The sequence below is a fragment of the Bos mutus genome, chromosome 12 (genome assembly GCF_027580195.1).
Source record: "Bos mutus isolate GX-2022 chromosome 12, NWIPB_WYAK_1.1, whole genome shotgun sequence".
NCBI lineage: Eukaryota > Metazoa > Chordata > Mammalia > Artiodactyla > Bovidae > Bos > Bos mutus.
The window spans coordinates 81,885,447-81,906,330 of NC_091628.1; the positions used below are offsets into that span (position 1 = coordinate 81,885,447).

The following is a 20,884-nucleotide window of genomic DNA, read 5'->3' on the forward strand; positions in this document are numbered from 1 at the left end:
ATTAGTCTTCACTAAGATTTCAATCACGCTTCATCTCAACAAGCAACCAACTTACACTGGGCCTTGAATTTTGTCAATTCCTCACTTTATGAGGCATAGCAAAGCAGTCCTTCTTTTAAAGAAGGGGTTCAAAGTAAAGCCTGCACCCTTCCTGGGACCTCAGTGACACTTTAGTCCCAACACTCAACCAAATGGGAGAATGATCTGTGTACATGATTGAACATACGTAGAAAATTTCCATGTAAATAAGACACACTAAACACAGGATCAGATTCATAACAGTATTTCTTCCTCACCTTCAACCAGAAAGAGAAACAAGCTCTTGGTATAATCAGAGAAACTTGTCATGATACGTTTAGTTGTTAGTCTGAAAGATTTGAGAAGTCAGGCATGGCCTATCCAAACCCGTCTGCCCAAAACTCCCTGTGACAAATGTCAATTACAAATTAACAAGCCGCTAGGACTCATCCTCCCCAGGGAAACCCTGGACTCCAGGTTTCCAACCTTTGGGGACTGGTCCTCTTGTCTCCTCATTCATCCTCCTCTCTCTCCTGGTTCAGAGGCAGGCCACCCAAGGACTTCTTTGTCCTCACCCTGGAGGGGGAGCTCAGCACGGCTGGGTTGCCAAACACCAGGGGCTGGCTCAGAGGGTTCACCATTTCAGAATCTGAATCGCTGGATTCACTTCCACTGCTGGTGGAGCCCTCGGTCATTTGCAGAGGTGCCTTGCCAGTGGTACCCACTGACCGCGCCATCCTTGAGGCTGGACCCATGAGAGGTGTACCATTAGCTAGCATTCTACCTCCTGAACCAGCCAGGCCTCCCTTTCCAAGGCCATCAGGCATATCCATTGCCTCCGAGGTTGAGGCTACCTGGCTAAGAATGAGTGGATCTGTCTCTGACTTGTTATATCTCAGAGTCTTTAAGTATGGCCTTTGTGAGCTGGGGGAACCGTTTTCATAATGGGGCTCCTGGCTTGGGAAACTCTCTCCTCCCACACCTCTCTCTCTGTGGTCATGTGTGTTTTCAGAAACATAGCCTTGAGACCCGGTCCTGTCCCAGCTCAGACTTGGACTTGAACTCCTGCTGCTGGGAGACAAGGGAGTGGCCAGGGGACTGTGACCGCCTGAACCTCTGAACATCTCGTCTATCAGAGAGCTGTGTCGTGGGAGTCTGGGGCTCCCACTCAGATCGAAGCTGAGGTCTGCTGAGTCATCGTCAAGGAATTCTCTGGAAGGGGGCCGGGAGGACTTGGCAGGGTGAGGGGCAGCCCGGGGCCTAGCCTCTATTCGCCTCTCATCATCCCTGGATGGCAGATAAACGCCACTGGTCACGTCAGCCTCATAGTTGTCATTTGTTTGGGACCGGGACGCGTGCTCCCTGAGCAGGTCGGATTCACTGTCTACGTCACTGCAGTCAATGAAAGGAATGGACGCGCTGCTGCCTCGGGCAGCCTCGGATGCTGGACCTGTGCTTGGCTGCGGGGGCCGCGGCCTACTCTGCTGGGGCCTGTCCTTAACGAGCTCCTCGTCTTCCTCCGCCGCCGCCCCGCTGGCCCCGTCTCCCTTCGCGCTCCCGGCCGGGCTCCTGGACGGGCCGGGGCCGCGCTGCCGCTCAGCGTCCTCGGCCGACGCCGCGGTCAGGTCCCCGCCCTGCGGGCAGCTCTGGCCGCCCGGGGGTTCAGAGCCTTCTCCGAGGGTCAGGCTGACACTCTGCTGAGCCTGGGGGAAGAAGCGGGGTGGGGGTGGGGGGGGAGATAGAAAAGGGAGCCGTTAGACCCCAGCGCAAAGAGAGAGCAGGCAAGACGCGGCGTCTAACGAATAGCAGAGCCTTGCGCACCAAGTGGCCAAGGAATGCTTGGGAAAGCCTACCCTCCGGTCCTGGAACAAAGCGCCCTGGCACTAAGCGGGCCCTCCCAGGGGTGTCTCGCCAGGTTCCAGAATGTTCTTTCAGGGTCCCCGGCAGCCCAAGCGAGGCAGGGCCGCAGCATTCTAGGACCCGGGGTCTCCCGAGTTTTCTTTGGAACAAGAGCGCCCTTCCCGCCCACAGGGGGCTTCCCGAGGTGGTGTGGGGGCAGGGGGAAGAGGAAAAGGCACCCGCCCAGGGGCCCCCAAAGCCAGTTGACACGGATTTCAGACAAATGACAGAAACCATCTTTGTTTCAATGCCCAAGGGCAGGAATGAGCTGGTCACGGCTCTCTTTGGAGTCACACAATGAAATCGCCTTCGTGTGCTTCCCCAACAAAGGTCTTATTCTCCTGTAGAGAAAACCCTGAGAGCACATCCAGAGACCAGCTCGGGGCAAATGAGCTCTGGCCACCCTCAGAGCAAGAGTGATAATGGGTTCGGCTGCCAACTGTGGGCGCTGCGGTGTAACACGAGCCCTGGGAACTGGCCGCTTGGTCCTCTGCCAGAGCGAGGTTCTGACCTTGGCACCGAAGGGGAGCTACACCCATCCCTCGAGAACTAGGTTCCTGACACCCGGCCACAGCTGGAGGAGGAGGGTGGGCTTGGCTCTGGGGGGCCCCACCAGCCCTATGCTGAGCTCAGGCCAACAGACAAACATCCTCGGGAGCAAGGGCGTGGGAGGGAGAGGGTCAGGGATACAGGCCGGGGTCTCGGAGCCCAGGCTTCCGAGCTGAGGAGTGCAGAGCCTGAGGCTTGCCGGGGTCAGAGCACAGAGCTCGACTCCCCAGAAAACACCCCTGAAGGGTGAAGGATGAAGACCTCAAAAGCAGACCCGGTCCCCAGCAGAGGACGTCTGGTGGCAAACAGAGCTATGAGAGCGGCTGACACCATCACTGACTTGTTTCGGCACTTCTGAATTTGGCTCTGACGGCTGTGTAGCAAGGCTTCTGATGGAATGGATCTTGCTGTGTTTCCTGGGAGAAATCACACAAGACAGACCAAATTAGATGACGTGTTTTTTTTTGTTGCTATTGATTAAAAAAAAACAAACAGCACTAGGTACTCACTCAATAGGGAAGGCACCTAAAGTAGCCTGGATAAATGATCCCTGGAAACAGACGCCGCCACCCCTTCTATAACACCCGTAGGATCCAGGGGTTGCTTCAACCTTGAGCTAGTTCTCGGTGTCCCTAGCTTCTGCTGGATTGGTCCAGCTGGTTGGGAGCACCAGCTACTGAATGCTCACTCTCTAGTTGTGGGAAATGTCACCGGGAGGGAGAAGGTAGCTGCACTCACAAAAGCTCTGAATTGCAAGCGATGGTGTGACTATACGAAATCAATTTGCGTGCTCTGGGTAATGATTTTGTAGATCAGTTCTGTAATAGAGGCCACTGGCACTAATCGGCTGACTCCTTCGCAGCCCTCGGTTCGGAGAAAAGGCCCTGCCCCAGGAATGAATTTATAGACTCCACAGTAGAAGAAGCTGGATTTCAGTGCCACCAACACCTCCCCTTTAATCTTTTCTTTCCCTTAGTGAGTTGGGCCCCACCTTCCCAGGGAGCACGCATTAGCAACCTTTAAGGCACTCACACACATGTGCTAAGCCACTCAGTTGTGCCTGACTCTGCGACCCCATGGACTGTAGCATGCTAGGCTCCTCTGTCCATGGGATTCTCCAGGCAAGAATACTGGAGTGGGTTGTCATTTCCTTCTCCAGAGGATCTTCCCAATGCAGGGATCGAACCCAAGTCTCTCATGTCTCCTGCATTGGCAGGCGGGTTCTTTACCACTAGTGCCACCTGGGAAGCCCATTCACACACATGAAACTGTAGAGAGATTAAATTCCAATGTCTAGCCAGCTTTTCTTTAAAATACTCCAAAGTAACACACCAAAGCTCTGGAGCACCCACATTCTGAGTCGGAGAGAGCAGGGCCCCTTCTCATATGATCCCCAAAAGACTAATTTAAATCATCTGAAAAAATGATGGGGTTTGTTACATCTAGATAACCTTCTGAACCTTACGTCTCTGGATACGGGGAGGTAGAAACAAGCCCAGTTCTGAATCACGACAATATACAAGGATGGTCACGGCAGTGTGTTTGTTTCAGCAAAGCAAAACACCCAACAACCCGAATGTTTGTCAACAGGGAATCAGATAAATTAAAAATAATACTTTCCGGATACCATAAAATGATGAACCTAGATCTCAAACTCAGGGTAGGGTTTAAGAAGTAAGATGCACAATTATGTACAACGTAATACTGCTTATTCAAATGAAAAAGGACATCCCCAGGGAAATTCTGCCTGTTCTCTTGGGTGCTCGAATATTTCTATTAGAAGTAACGTGAATTAGGTACTTTGCCTCTGGGGAAAGGAGGAGGGGCATAACGAAGGCTGTTGCTTAAAGGGGGTTTTTCACTGCATCCCTAACCACGATAGCTACGAATAAAAGAAGAAATAAAACCCCAGGAACAAAATATTAAAAATGTTACTAGCTAATTCTAAGTAGTAGGAACATGCATGCTTGCTGTATTCTCTGTGCTTTATTATACTTTTTAAATGTGTTCAAGTGAAAAAAGGAAAACATTAAAACAAACACTTGTAATTCTCCAGGTAGGAACACCAGAGTAGGTAGCCATTCCCTTTCTCCAGGAGATCTTTCAGATCCAGGAATTGAACCTGGGTCTCCTGCATCGCAGGCAGATTCTTTACTGTCTGAGCCACCAGGGAAGCTCTGTTACTAAACAGTCCTTGGTGAACCAACATTTCATCCCTTAACCCTTTTCTTTTAGTCCCTCTAGGCAGAACAATGCTGAAGGGCAATTGGCTCTGGAGCTGGGTGACCTGGGCGAGTTACTCAGCATCTCTGAGCTAATGTGTCCCAGTCTTTAAAAAGGGAAGAAAATAGCACTGACCTGGCAGAGATGGCATAGACTCCTTAAGTTCATATATCTAGGGGACTTGGGACAAGGTCTGGCATATGACAAGAGCTACCAGCATTTGCTAACGACAACAACAAATTGTTTCTCTTCAATCAAACTTCATCGCGTTAAAAAGTGTATAGAACTCTACTCAGTACAGTACTCTGTAATGACCTGCAATGTAGATTCTATGGGAGTAGGATACAAAAAGAGGAGCTATATGTATAACTGATTCATTTTGCTGTACACATCAGAAACTAACATTGTAAACAATGATACTCCAATAAAAATTAATTAAATAAATAAATAAAACTAAAGAAAAGGGGTTGCAACTTTTCCAATTGAAAAAGATTTCATAGAAATACTGTCAGTTCAAATCCCCGAATATCTAAGGACTCAAGGGTGAGTAGGTTTTCACAGCACTGTATCCCCTCTGTAAGCTGCTGTTCCTCCTCCATCCCTGTCCCCTGCCCCTTTCCCCTCACCTCGGAATGAGGGTCTGCAGCTGTTCTTAACACTGAACAGGCAGGGCCGACCTGTGGCCCACCCACCCGTCACCCACCGAGAACGATTTCCCTCAAACAGAAGCAGCACTGACGTTTCTCTTACCTTTCAAACTGCACTTTCTTATGTCCGCCTTCTTTAACATAGTCGAGAACCTGCTTCTGAGTCCGACCACTACAACGAAGACCGCGGGTGGGAAGGGAGAAGACGGCAAGGCGTTCTCAGGTCACGCTCAGCCCAGCCCTCTGCCCTCTTTGCCTCCCCTCCTCCCGTAAGCAGTCCCAGGAGAACCTGTGCTTTGCTGTCCCTTCTCCGTCTTGATATTTCCCTTATCAATATATAACAGAAAAAAGGTCCAACCACCCAATAATCCTGTGTTTGGTTATGGAGCAACCATCCCAAGAGCCTGTATACTTCACGAAAGCGGGACAGTTCTAGTCACCACACATGCCAATGCCTAGGATGGAATCTGACACGCAGCAGACTCTCAAGGATTTATTGAAAGACTGAGAGAAACTGAAGCGACGAGTCTACACAGTCTTTGGTGAAGATACAGCAAATTTTTTTTTTTTTCCCACGTGGACCATTTTTAAAGTCTTTATTGAATTTGTTACAATATTGCTTACATTTTATATTTTAGTATTTTGGCTAGTGAGGCATGTGGGACCTTAGCCCCCGAATCAGGAATCCACACGCACTGCATTAGAAGGCGAAGTCTCAACCTCTGGACTGCCAGGGAATTTCCTCTACAGCAATGTTAACAAGGCACTTTCGCTTCTACCTAGAAAGGGAATTCTTTGTGCACTAGAGAGCTCCACTGGGAGCTGACCATGGCCGGGTAGACAGCCTCGTGGCCATCTAAGATTCAAATAGAACACAACTAGGAGCCTTCTAGGATGACCAAGCAAACACCCAATCTGCCAAGTTGTCTTGGAAGATAACTTGAAAGTCTTGGGGAAATGAATCCATGATAAACGTGGAGATGGGAAGTATAATCCTTACCTGAACCGAAACGATGACCCTCGGCTAAAGAGAACGGGCTTGGGCTTTGGCTTGGGCTCTTCAAAAAGTCTAAAAAAGGCATGATGTTCAACACAGATTTTCCAGAAGGACTTGCAAAAATCCCGACTGGCCATTAGAAATTCCAAGGTATCCTGGTACGAGCTCTAAAAAGAGAAGAGACCATCATGGGTTTTCCCATTTCCACAGATGTTCAGTTGAAAAACAGGCAAGGGGGCAGAAAACAAATTTGTCCCATAAAGTTTCAGCCATGTATTCCATTATGACATGACCATAAATCCACATTCTGAGTAAAATACAGGAGTTCCTTACGATGCCATATTGTCGTCTTTCAACCATTTTCTTCCCCACTTAATTCCTTAGAGGAACAGACAACGGGACACTCAGTAGAAATCAACATTCCCTTTGACTGAATTCATAAACAAATTCTGTTCATTTGGCTTACATTTCCTTCTTCAAAAAAACCCCAAGTACCAAAATTCCTTTTATGTCTCCTTAAAAGAATCGAAACAGTTTTTCTTTCCATTCTCTCTCTCGTGGTTCATGCCAACTTTGAATATTGTGCTTAAGCCTTTCCTCCATTAAATAGCGTAAGATTCCAGCCTCCAGGTGGCCCCAGGGACCGTACAGGAAATGAACATTTTTTTTTCTGGGGCACAAAAGTATCAGTCAAGGCTGAAAAATTTATGTCCTTTGATTTGAGAAAGGGGATATGGTAATTTTCTACTCCTAGGCTGAATGCTCCTAATTTAAGTGACCAGCTTATGTAAACAAAGGTTACCACAGTCCTGAACATTCCCAGCAGTCCCAGCTATTTTGGGGGAATCTCACAGTTCTGTTTCAACTTACAGACAAGTCAGGCTGTAGTACACAGTCTTTTGGACTCAAAACACATTTTCTCATACAAAATAACTTCCAAGGGTGCCTGCTTCCCAGGTCAGGTCATAAAAACCCATTTCATCCATACTGTATCCAAACTACTATAAGCCTTGTTGGTGTTCAGTTGCTCAGTCACGTCCAACTCTTTGTGACCCCCATGGACTGAGGCATGCTAGGCTTCCCTGTCATTCACCATCTCCCGGAGTCTGCTCAAACTCATGTCCGTTGAGTCAATGATGTCATCCAAATACCTCATCCTCTGTCGACCCCTCCTCCTCCTGCCCTCAATCTTTCCCAGCATCAGGGTCTTTTCCAATGAGTCAGCTCTTCACACAAGGTGGCCAAAGTATTGGAGATTCAGCGTCAGTCCTTCCAATGAATATTCAGTGTTGATTTCTTTCAGGATTGAGTGATTTAATTTCCTTGTTGTCCAAGGGACTATAAACCTTCAGTTCAGTTCAGTCGCTCAGTCATGTCCGACTCTTTGCAACCCCATGAACCGCAGCATGCCAGGCCTTCCTGTCCCTCACCAACTCCTGGAGTCCACCCAAACCCATGTCCATCGAGTCGGTGATACCATCCAACCATCTCATCCTCTGTCGTCCCCTTTTCCTCCTGCCCTCAATCTTTCCCAGCATCAGGGTCTTTTCAGATGAGCCAGCTCTCCGCATCAGGTGGCCAAACTACTGGAGTTTCAGCTTTAACATCAGTCCCTCCAATGAACACCCGGGACTGATCTCCTTTAGGATGGACTGGTCGGATCTCTTTGCAGTCCAAGGGACTCTCAAGAGTCTTTTCCATCACCACAGTTCAAAAGCATCAATTCTTCGGCACTCAGCTTTCTTTATAGTCCAACTCTCACATCCATACACGATCACTGGAAAAACCACAGCCTTGACTAGACGGACCTTTGCTGTCCAAGAGACTATAAACCTAGACTGCCATATAATCTTTTTCCTCCCATGGGAAAAAAGTACTCCAGTTCTGGCTGGGGACACCAGTGCTCTGTCATCACCTCCTCCACCCTATTTATAGTGGAAGGAGAAGATGCTTTCTTCCTTTTTAGACCCAGTGCCACGTGAGTAATATCTTTAGAGGGTCTGTGGGCAGCCTGTGTGGGACGAGCTGGGTCAGTTCCTGAGAATGCACTGTCAGGGGTGGGTGGCCCCTGGATGGACAGGGACTGGCCTGGAACACGGAAGAATGCTGAACGGGATCTGGAGGTGACTGAGGCTGGAGACACAGCGACTACAAAGTGGGGTTGGGGAGGGGGGCGTCAGATGTGCACACATCTGTGCACAGGGAAGTGACTCCTCCCAGGCACACATCTGTGCCCTGTCTACTGATGGCAGCTGTGGAGCGGCTCAGCCTTTGGACACACCGCACAGACCAGCAGACTCCTGGAGGGCTGCTGGCCTCGGGTTCCACCTGCGCCCTAGTGAGACCCACTCCACCCCGAGGTGACTCAAGTTCACTTGAGGAACATCAAATCCTGTCCCCATGGAGGTTCCTGAGAGGCACTTACGTTCACATCTGGGCGGAGCTTGATAAGAAAGCGCTTCCTCTTGAAGCTCAGCTTCCGCACCTTTGCCCAGTTGAAGGCATTGATCTTCGTAAAACCCTGAGGAGAGAGGCATCAGCTGGTGAGCCGAGAACTGAATGATAAGCAACACGGGAGCTGGTCTGCTTTACTCCCAGGGATCAGAAAGGAGGGCTGATGTGACTGTTCATAAGAATGCTTCCTGCTGCAGAATTCCAGGGCTCTGTGGCTGTGAGTGATACCCGCTCCCTTCCTAGATTCATTGTTCTGCACTAATTCTATGATCTGACTTTCACACTTAAGTCTGCCTCCAGGGAGAGAAGAGGCTGGCCAAGCAGCTGATAAAAGAGAAAGATAAATAAAAATAATAACCATGACAACCACCATAATTATTAGCGACCATCACTGAGCAAGTGCCAGGTATGGTCCCAAGTCCTTTACAGGCCTTTTCTTGTGAAACCTTACGTGAAAGCCCAGTGAGCTGGGTTTATCTTCATTCTACCCATGTGGAACTTGCAGCACGGCAAGATTTTAATTTGTTCTAAATCATACGGTCCCTGCAGCAGAATGAGATTCCCAGGCGTCTGCCTAAACCAGGAGCCACAGAAGCAACAGAGCAGTTAGCAATCACACTCTGTCCACACTGCTCTGGCCCCTGGACCCGGCCGGCTTCCCGCAGCATGGGTCAGAGGGAGACCCCACCCTCGGGGTGTCTCTGATACCGGAGAACAGTCTCTGGGAGGGATGCATGTATCCTCATCTTCAATCACCAGGTGGGATGTGGGGGACCCACAGAGGGGAGCCCCCATATTCCAGCTCCCATCTGTCCCATCCTCTCAGCTGAAATTAGAATTCCTCCAGCCCACTGGAACACCAGGACCATTTGTTTAAATTGGCTGGAATGAAGCAATTAGGCACTGGCAGGAAGATTAATTCCAAGACACAGTCCTTGTACATGATTACATTACTGAGCAGTTCTCCACATTTCAAGTGTCTCAAACACAATCAAAGCAAATTAATTCAATTGTGAGGTATGTCTTCCCCGTCTCCCCCCCACCACCCTGATCTTTAGAAATGTTGAAGGGTTTTAATTTTGAAATGGGATGCTAGGACTGACAACTACATTGTTTTATTGTCATTTTTTTTCCCTCATCGGGGACTCCTAGATTATGTCTGTGGGTCAAGGACTGTTAGGGACAGTCACCTTCTCAAACGCTACACTGCTCTTAAAATATTGCTTCCTAGTGTCTCAGAGGAAACCTACTTCAACTTCTCTTGGGACATGAATCTGTAGTGATTAGGGTTCACTGTAAACATCTGACGGCTTCCCCACTGGCTCAGTGGTAAAGAACTCACCCTGCCCAATGTGGGAGACCCAGGCTCGACCCCTGGGGTCAGGAAGATCTCCTGGAGAAGGGAATGGCTACCCACTCTAGTATTCTTGCCTGGAGAAACTCATGGACAGAGGAGCCTGGTGGGCTACAGTCCAAGGAGTTGCAAAGAGGTGGACACAACTAAGCAACTAACACACAGATGCAGATAAACATCTGATACAGGAGAGACAGAATCCCTGGTTATTTTGGTAAAATACAAAGGGGGAGATGGAACACAATCCAGCAGAGTTCAAAAACAACTTTAGGTCATGCATGAGTTTACACATTCGAAACACGGTGAAATCTGACCCTACTTCATGAGCCAGGCAGATGCTTTCTTTATATCCCTTTGAAACCGAAGCACAGATTATCCACTCTTGTTTAAAAGAGAAGCCTTGAGGGATGCATTGCCCAGCACAGGGAATCCAGCCAATATTTTCTAACAACTTTAAATGGAGTATAATTTATAAAATACTCAATCACTGTGTTGTGCACCTGAGAGCAATATAATACGGTAAATCGATTATAAAAAAGAAAATTAAATTAAAAGTTCTTCAATTAAAGAAAAGAAAAAAGTCTTGGGGAAAAGCTTTGAGGTGGTGCATATGTTCCCTGTCTTGATTTCATGGATGGTTTCATAGGATATACAAGGTTAAGAACTTACCCATATTAAAGAATGGCACATGTTAAATGTTTGCATTTAATTGCATGTCAATAACACTTCAATGGTATTATTAAGAAACAGAGATGCATTCATCAATAACATTACAGCAGCGCTGTGATCAAGGGTGCACACATTTCAGAATGCAGAGTATTAAGTCCTTTCATAAAACACAGGTAAGGGTCCAAGAACAGTATGTTTTGCTGCAAAATTACAGCAGGACATGGACACAGCTTCTAGGAATTCATAAAACTGCTGTATCCTCTAAGTTAGGTAAATGTGAAATCATCAAGCTGACTTAGGTAAAATCCAAATCAATTAAAACAAACAAACTCCAATTAGGTTAAACAAATGAGATGAATATCATGAGCAAGTGTGGAAAAGGTGCTTATTTTGTGGATCTGAAATCTCAATTCCATTCAACTATGTTCTACGTTAGGTCCACAGAGAGATACAGATATCTGCGATCCTACAAGGTCAATGTGCTAAGTCACTTTGGTCGTGTCCGCTTCTTTGCAACTCTATGCACCATAGCCTGCCAGGCTCCCCTTTCCATGAGATTCTGCAGGAAAGAATATTGATTGGGTTGCCATGTCCTCCTCCAGGGGATCTTCCCAACCCAGGGATCAAACCCACGTCTCTTACATCTCCTGCACTGGCAAGTGGGTTCTTTACCACTTGGGAAGCCCACAAAGTCACTAAACACAAACAAATCTGCAAGCACGGATTCCCCAAGCAGAGCAAGGGCAAAGGAAACCCAGTCTGCAAGTGTGAGGGCACGGAAAGAAACAGGAAACCTTCTAGTCAGGTTTGCCTGTTCCCTTCGTCACCTAAAAATAATTACTGGAGATCTTAGCCTGGACCACCCAACATGGATTCAGAGTTGAAGGGTCAACTCTTATCTCTCCATCACCAAGGGAACCGAGCTGGTTCTAAATGCTCTTACCTGAAACACTAGAATCCCCGTGTTGGCCACGGCCAGGTTGATCTTCGTGCCTTCCCGGTCCTTGGCCGGGTGCAATCGGACGCCGTACATCTCCAGTTTGCGGGCAATCTCTAGGAGCTGGAAATCCGATTCTGCTGGTGTTTGTCCACTGACAGTACAAAAAAATCAAGAGAAAGGCCAGGAGATTTGAACTCCCTGTGTCTATGAACTCAAGATTAAGCACCTTGTCCTGGCAAATAAAAAGGTGTTTCATCACTAACAATGGGGCTACCTGATCAGACGACACCTGGCCTCCAGTTCATTATAACTCAAAGTCAAGCCAGTGGAACAAAAGCTGTATTGCTTGTGTTAACACAAAACCCCCAAAGTCTATCTCATACTCGGCCAGTTTTTCTGGAATCTCAAAGAGTTTCCTTTAAGGTCATATGAAAGCAAAACACCATCATGCTAAAACAAGTTTCTAGTCACTTAACAATAGCCCTAAATTTGCAAAGTTCAAGGCAACACTCTATCAAAACCAACTATCAACCAGGACTCAAATGCTTTCCTTGAAACGCAATAACAAAAACAGGAGGCACAGAGAATAGTTGAAGATATTTTATGGATCAAAAGAAAGAAACCAAAATGGAGGTGGAACAAAGGTTCCCCATTTCCACACTCTTTTTATGCTGTCCCGAGTTCATGAGGTCCCCTTCCTGATTTCCTGTACTTGGTCTTACACTCTTTCTCTTACTCAAAATCACAGGGTACTAAAATGCCAGTGTTATTCTTGTCTTACAAAAGAGCAAGGAAGGAGTCCAGGGGTGTGGTCTTGAGTGGGTAAGCAGCATCTCTGAGAGTCCAGGACAAGTAACCACACTGACTAAGCCTCTGGGCTCTCCTCCCTCCCTCCCTCTTTGTATATTCCTTCCCGATACTTACTCTGTGCGTATGTACAGGTACTTAATGAATGTCGGAGGACAGAGAGAAACAGCTCAGAGGAAGCAACAAAGGAGACTTACATGTGGTTATGGTGAAATTCCACGATTTTGTCTTCTAGCGCATCTTGCTGAGGTATGTACTTATTTTTTGCTAAATGTTCTCTGTCTGACGCCTCATCAAAATCCCCAATCTCAGCTACAAAGAAAGGGAGAAAGAAAAACCAGCCACATACGATTAATACTCCACAGTTTGTTACATTCCCAGTGGGCTGTTCCCCAGCTAGTAAACTGGAAAAAGTAGCCAAGAACATAAGGCGATCCCAGCTGGTGAGTATCCTAAGGGCGAGATGTGAGAAGCTGTGGACGGGAGGACGGATTTAATAGCTCTGCCACTGTAAGATGACAGTTTCCACTTTCTCTCATCTCTACCCGTTGGAAAGAAAACTTCAGAATCATTCCTCTTTGGCCATCCATGTTCCTGGTTTTCTTTCCTCCCCACCCAACTAGGGGTTGCTTCTACTTTAGGCAGTAAATTCTAAACAAGTGGATCAAAACATTCTGATTTCTAAATAATTTAGCCCCAGAATTTCAGGACTTGACAAAATCGACTTTGGAAATGAACATATAACAATTAATGCAAAGCCTAAATGCTTTATCATGTAGAGAAAAGATGATTGTAAATAGGAGTAAAAGCACATAGTGGGCTTCCCACGTGGCTCAGTGGTAAAGAATCCACCTGCCAATGCAGGAGACATAAGAGATACGGGTTTGATCCCTGGGTCAGGAAGATCCCCTGGAGAAGGAAAGAGCAACGCACTCCAGTATTCTTGCCTGGGAAATCCCATGGACGGAGCAGCCTGGCAGGCTACAGTTCACGGGGTTGCGAAAGACTCGGATACAACTAACCAGTGACAACAGAAGGTACCTAATCTAATTTGGTAAAAACATATGGCTCTTAAATTTTGTGTAGTCTTATTATCAGAAATGACCCAACAGACTGCAAATCCTTACAAAATTTTCATCGACAAGAAAGAGGGTGCCTATTTTTCTCATGTAACCTCAACACAGTCCCCTAATTGGTCTAACCTGGGAAATTAAAGGATCGAGCTTTAAAGTAACCATTGTACCTTTAACAACACTAACTCCAGCTCAGTTTATAGCAATTCAGTACAGATGGGACAGTGTGCCTTATCATATAGGCTGTGTAACAAGCTTAATAAAATGAGCGGAGCCCAGCTGTTTAGAGGAAAGGCAAGTTAACCGTTGCTATGAAACCCACCTTTCACTTTGTCTTGTGAAGCAGCTCGTCACACTTTGGGCAATGCACCCTGGTAATCACGCAGGATATGCACTATATGTTGGTATAATTCACATCCCCGAGAATATTTGCTTTGCACCCAACACTGCCAACTCACCTGGCACCAGCTGGGCCACTCGAACAATCAATCACTCGCTAGCTTCCGACTGCTATGGCAAAATCAATATTATTTCCTAACTGCCCTTTCTTAACAATTTCCTCCTCCCAAAGTTGCCAGTTTCTGTCACAAGGATGACATGGGAGTGGGGGAACCTCCCCACCACACTGCCACCACCCACTGGTGGCCTTGATGATGACGGCACTGTCTTTTTGGAAATCCCTTCTATCCTGGCTCAAAAGAGCCCAGTTCATCTCATTATTCAAAGTAACGGTATTCTATCAATTCCCTATGAAATATCAAATTAATGAATACTGAACCATCATTCCCAGGGGAAATAAGAGCTTAGGTTCCTCCAAGAATCTTGAAACACATTTTCATCAACTAGCTGAGTTTTCTGTATGCTTCTGTAGAAATACATCCTCTTTTATGCACTGTGTTGATTCATTACCATTGAACCCACAGACAACAGCACTGTAACTCATGCCCGAATGAAGCAGATCTGCACCCATGTTTGCTTTTCCACGTGTGCGTGTGGGCTCGGACGCTGTCATGTCTGACTCTTTACGATCTCATGGACTGTAGCTTGCCAGGCTCCACTGTCCAAGGAATTTTCCAGGCAAGAATGCTGAAGTGGGATGCCATTTCCTCCTCCAGGGGATCTTCCCAACCCAGGGATCAAACCTGCATCTCCTGCAATGGCAGGCAGATGCATTACCACTGAGCCACCTGGGAAGCCCTTATTTCTCCAAAAGGCACGTCAGAACCTTCCTGCACTTAAGAAGACTACACAGTGGTTCAGCAATGATACCTAGGGGCCATTTAAACAGGGAAATCACCAACAAAGCACAGAAACGCAAGAAGTGTGGCACTGAATGGATCACGGAAAGGATACTTGTTTCCAGTATGAGAGCTGAAACCAGAAAGCAGAGCATCACCTTCTCTGGCCCCAGCTGGGGAGGTGTGTGTGGGAGGTGACTCAGATGTTTTTACCATCTTGTGCATGTCTGCACGTGACCACGAAAGCACCAAAAATGCTAATTCTGGGGCTACAAAGAAACGTTAGAGAGCAGGTGCCTTTGCAAACATGAAATCTACAGATAATGAAGACTGACTGCATATGGTGAGGGCGAGTGAGGACTCACCTAAATCCTGATTTTTTTTTTTTTTTTTTACGAGTTTTGAGTTTGGGTTTCTTAACATACATGGATTTCAAAACACAGTCTTTTCCATAATTCAATATAAGAGTTAAGACTTCCAGTTTGTCCCCTGGCATCAGGGCCAATACACCTGAACTGTCTTTTCCTTGGAATCACTTGCCTTTCAGCTCCTAAAATGCAAGGACAACATGACTATGAAATTTACTTTCTCCCACATGCTTTCTTCTTGGAACTAGAAAGTGGCACCTCCTTATGTCTGGAGAATTTGAGAATTGATAAGTGTTCAAGATATGACTTACTATTTTTTAATCAGAGGTGTCAGATTAGCTGATGTGTTTAAGCTAAATCGCCTCAGTTGTGTTTGACTCTTTACCATCCTGTGGACAGCAGCCCACCAGGCTCCTCTGTCCATGGGGTTCTCTAGCCAAGAATACTGGAGTGGGTTGCCATGCCCTCCTCCAGGGGATCTTCCTGACCCAGGGATCAAACCCATATCTCTTATGTTTCTGCCTTGGCCGATGGGTTTTTTAGCACTAGCACTACCTGGGAAGCCCTTATATCAGCTGATGCATACACTGAATTCCTTATCTGTCTCCTCTCAGCAAAAACTAAAAATAACAACTCCAGATCTTGTGATTTTCCTGAACTCTCATGAAGATGTGCTTAGGCAAACTTGTGCTTGTATAACCTCAGACTGGATGCACATACAACCTGCTGAAATGCACCCCAGTTGGCCTCCACGCTACACGAGAGGTCCTCTTATAAACAGGCCCACCTAGTGTTTGAATCTTCTCTTCATCAGCTCGTCCTACTGGTCTTCTCAGAGTCGATTAGGGAAAATTAAAAGTTTGAAGTTTGTACAGGGGATATCTAAGACCAGTAACAAAGGAACCAATGAAAGATATGTCTGAAAGATGACAGTGAATTCAAATGAAAAGAGGAAAATTTTTAAAAATCGGATTGCGTATATAGGAAAAGATGAGATGAAAATACAGCTCAGTAGAGATAATTTTCCATCAGCATTAATATCACTTTCTGTAGAAGGGAGATGAACTGACCCTTTCTACAGTACTGATCATGTAAATAATTATCAATCATTTAAATAAACACACCATTCACAGAAGATTCTCCTCCTATGTATGATGTATGGTTTAGCTGCTAAGTTGTGTCAGACTTTTGCAACCACCTGGACTGTAGCGCACCAGCTCCTCTGTCCATGAGATTACCCCGGCAAGAATATTGGAGTGGGTTGCCCTTTCCTTCTCCAGGGGATCTTCCCAACCCAGGGATCTAACATGGGTCTCCGGCATCATAGGTGGATTTTTTACCAACTGAGTCACCAGGGAAGCCCGATACAATGTGTGGGATGCTCAAAAACACAGAAATAGGGCTTTGTAAGTATAAGAATATTCGAAGTGTGTCACCAAACTGCATATCAGAGAGAAGGGAAAATAGCAGGAGTACTTCTGGACCCAACTATTTCATCTCCTGTGGAGAATTCAAGATTCTCAGGGGATTTCTGAGCCCTTGTTGATGTCTGAGGGTGAAGGGTCCGTTGGAGCAAGCACACGGCTTTCTGGACTTCAGTGACCCTCCACTTCCCAAGTACGTGGTTTACTCTAACCACAGACTTTAAAAAGGAAGGGGCCTAAGAGAAAGCGGGTACAAGACTAAATGGCATCAGAAATGGTTGAGTACCCTCGGAGACATTTCCTGAAGTGGCTGTTCCAATCAGGAAGTTTTATTTCAAAATTTCCCACTGTCTGGAAAGGGAGGGCCGCAGGTGAGTGAGAACAAAGAAAGGTGGGTGCGTTTACTGAACTCCTAGCGTATTCTGAATCCCGATGCTACCGCTTCATTTTCACGGCTGTAGGAAATAGATTCTATTAGGCCCCTGTTCCAAAGGAAAGAGGTGAGGGACTCTAACTTGCAGGCTGATCAATCAACTAAGAGCAACGAGGACTGCCTGATTCAAAACATTGCTCACTTCACTGTTACTGTAAGAAGACAGAAGACCAAACACATGAAAGGGAAAAATCAGGTAACTGTCTGCACCGAGGTGTCCTCAGTTTAAGATGGGGAAAACAGCACTGAGCTCATGGGGGTTGTTACAAAAATTAAATGAGATAATACACAAATCTGAGATAATACACAGAACTAGAACATGGTAAAGTCTAATAAAGATTACTTTTTTGAGGGGGGGGCCTGTCTTTTCTTTCTCACATCATTTTTTTTTTTTCAAAGAAGAACACACCCATCTATTAAGTTTGGTAGATATTCAACAATGCCAATGTTCAAAAAGGGCTTCCCTGATAGCTCAGTTGGTAAAGAATCTGCTTGCAAAACAGGAGACACCGGTTCGATCCCTGGGTTGGGAAGATCCGCTGGAGAAGAGATAGGCTACCCACTCCAGTATTCTGGTCTGGAGAATTCCATGGACTGTATATATAGTCCATGGGGTCGCAAAGAGTCAGATACGACTGAGCGACTTTCACTTTCATGCACACACAAAAAAGGTAAGCATTGTTTCTACAAATACCTCGTCATTTTGGACTAAAGTAGTTTGTTGACTACTAGGAGTGACCCTTCCTACAAGCCTGTGGAGTCTTGTTAACTGGCACTTGTATGGACAGGCTGGGCCTGATTACATGGGATCGCTTTGTATACAATGGAAATTTTAAAATGGTATGACAGTATTTATATACTACTGTTTATATATGCTGACCCTGGTCTATGTACATAATATCCTTCCTGAAACATAATGTGTGTATTTGAAGTAACTTCTGCCTTACCAAGAGAAACAAAATGCCCAGGTGGGTAGTCAATAAGCCTTAGAATGAGCACAATCTAATTATCCTTTATTTAGTGTAAGAAAGTTAAAATGTCTACTTCAAGCATCACTTGGATTCTATCCAGGGTCCTGTGTCTTGGTTTACTGAACTCTTGAGCAGAGTATAGGAAGGGAAATCTTTGACAGTTTTATGTCTTATGTCTGAAGGCTAAAGTGTCATATTCAATCATGAAGATTAAATCCAAGAACAGGACAGAACTAGTTTCGTCTACTTGGCCACCGTCCATTCAACTGAATTCGAGTCAGCTGAGTTTTCAACAATTGCATCTTCCATCTTGAAAAGCACAGGCAACCACCAGGACACAGAATTCCCAGGTCAACGTTTGGGGGAGGAGGGTGAAAGCGTTAGTCGCTCAATCAAGTCTGACTCTTGGTGATCCCGTGGACTGTAGCCCACCAGACTCCATGGAATTCTCCAGGCAAGAATACTGGAGTGGACTGCCATTCCCTTCTCCAGGGAATCTTCCTGACCCAGGGATAGAACTCAGGTCTCCTGTACTGCAGGCTGATTCCTTCCCGTCCGGGAAGCCCATGGAAGGACAGGAGTATTAAATGATGTTAAGAGTGCTGTTTTCCACCCTCTAGCTTCTGTGCTAACGCAACGTAAGACGAAAACATTGTTTTTAGATGTCGTTTTTCCCCCAACCAAGCAGATCGCGGTGTATCTCCCACACGCTTCCCGAAGGAGATCAAAGAACTTACACTGTACAATGTGCGAGATCAGGAGGGCAGCGCTGTTGTCATTACACGCCAGCCTGCCTTGAGCCAGGTCCTGCTTCACCTGCAGAGCGAACAGGTACCTGCAAACGGAAGCAGAGACGGGAGTCATACACAGAGAGGTGGGCGTCCAGCGAAAAGGGCAGAGCGTTTCCGCAACAAAGTCAGGCTCAACCGTGGCAGCCTTTACAGCGAGGACCTGGTGAAAGGTACATAAACCAGGGAACAAGAAAAGTCTGCACAGGTGGGATGAATTCCTGGTGCAACTGGCTGCAATGTAAATATTCACACCTCCCTAAAAACACTCTTGGGAGACATATGCCGCAATCTTCACACAATGAGTGATGCACTTCATTTTATATGGAGAGATAACAACCATAAAAATTAAGACTATAACTTACCACCCTGTATATTTTTGTGGGGCATAGGACGCATTTAAACTTTTCTCACAGATCAGTCAAATATACTAAAAAAAATGGCTCTATGGCTCGGACAATAACAGTAGGTTATTATGGTTAGGAAGAGCTTTGTCGATGGAATTGGAAACACACGAGTATCTTTTTTTGTGGTGGAACAGTCACTCAGCTTCTTCCATAAGCTGCCAGATGTGTAAAAATCCATTTATTTAAAGATTCTTTTCTTTATGTGGTAGAATGAAGCTAGTAAACATTTTTAGTGGAAGAGAAAAGTGGATTTATAAATCAAAGAAATTAAGTAAAACCAGGGTGATGTTAAAATTGATTTGAGAATATCAATATGAACTCACAGATTTGTAGGAAGATATTTGCTAGTTTGGGGCTTCTCTGATGGCTCAGATAGTAACAAATTCACCTGCAATGCCAGAGACCTGGGTTTGATCCCTGGGTTGGGAAGATCCACTGGAGGAGGGCATGGCAACCCACTCCAGTATGCTTGCCTGGAGAATCCCATGGACAGAGAAGCCTGGCAGACTACAGGCCACGAGGTCGCAAAGAGCTGGACACGACTCAGCACAGTTCCTTCCTTCCTTGCTAGTTTTGTCCACGGTCGAGAAGAAGCATCACACTGGCAGCAAGCAACCCTCAGCAGCTAGATTCTGGCTCTCACACAACTACCATTTGAAGGATATAAAGGCAGGGAGAAACGGTAGATTCCAGGCTCGGAGGAGGGAAAGGTACAGAGTGAACCTACACTATCTAGTTATGCCAGAGGGCAAACAGCTTGCAAATATAAACGGGCTCTATTACAAGGGAAAAAACCTGGAAGGGGTGTCCACCGGCCAACACTGGGACAACTTAACAGCAGCATGAAGGGTTAACGTGAATCAAAACACATGGGACTAATGAAATTTCGTTGAGTACATTATAATACTCAGGATAAAAAAAAGAGAGAAAGCAGGAAAAATGAACTGTATTACCATTTGAGGAGTCTGTTAAAGCATTCTGTATTAAAAATTGGTGATAGTGAAAGTTGCTCAGTCGTGTCCGACTCTTGGCGACCCCATGGACTCTATTCAGTCCATGGAATTCTCCAGGCTAGAATACTGGAGTGGGCAGCCTTTCCCTTCTCCAGGGGATTTTTCCCAACCCAGAGATCTAACCCAGGTCTCCCGCATTGCAAGCAGATTCCTTCCCAGCTGAGCTATAAGGGAAGCCCAAGAATACTGGAGTGGGTAGCCTATCCCTTCTCCAGCGGATCTTCTCGACCCAGAAATAGAACTGATGTCTCCTGCATTGCAGGAGGATTCTTTATCAACTGAAACAAGGAAGCCCAATATCAATATCAAGGAAGCCCAATAAAAATTGGTAATCTAAGGCAGAAAACTGGGCATGTAATCTGTCTCTCCTGTAGGAAGAGTATTTCATGATATACGGATAGGTGGCTCTAGTGGTAAAGAACCTGCCTGCCAACGCAGGAGACCTAAGAGATGTGAGTTCAATCCCTGGGTTGGGAACATTCCCTGGAGGAGGACATGGCAATCCACTCCAATATTCTTGCCTGGTGAATATAGACGAGCCTGGTGGGCTACAGTCCATTGGGTCGCAAAAAGCCAGACACAATTGAAGTGATTTAGCATGCACAGATACTC

General features: G+C 46.3%; 1 protein-coding gene across 2 annotated transcripts in view; it reads right to left on the reverse strand.

The window, feature by feature from the left end:
* Positions 1-20,884, reverse strand: part of FARP1 (FERM, ARH/RhoGEF and pleckstrin domain protein 1) — a 314,477-nt gene that overhangs the window by 52,430 nt on the left and 241,163 nt on the right. For both annotated transcript variants that reach the window (XM_070380802.1, XM_070380803.1), the window contains 8 exons: positions 18,802-18,899; positions 12,755-12,869; positions 11,754-11,901; positions 8,759-8,854; positions 6,337-6,500; positions 5,440-5,508; positions 2,807-2,882; positions 1,469-1,721 (listed from right to left, as the gene is read on the reverse strand). In XM_070380802.1, coding sequence (XP_070236903.1) covers positions 1,469-1,721; positions 2,807-2,882; positions 5,440-5,508; positions 6,337-6,500; positions 8,759-8,854; positions 11,754-11,901; positions 12,755-12,869; positions 18,802-18,899 — 1,019 coding nt within the window. The remainder of the gene's footprint in view (positions 1-1,468; positions 1,722-2,806; positions 2,883-5,439; positions 5,509-6,336; positions 6,501-8,758; positions 8,855-11,753; positions 11,902-12,754; positions 12,870-18,801; positions 18,900-20,884) is intronic.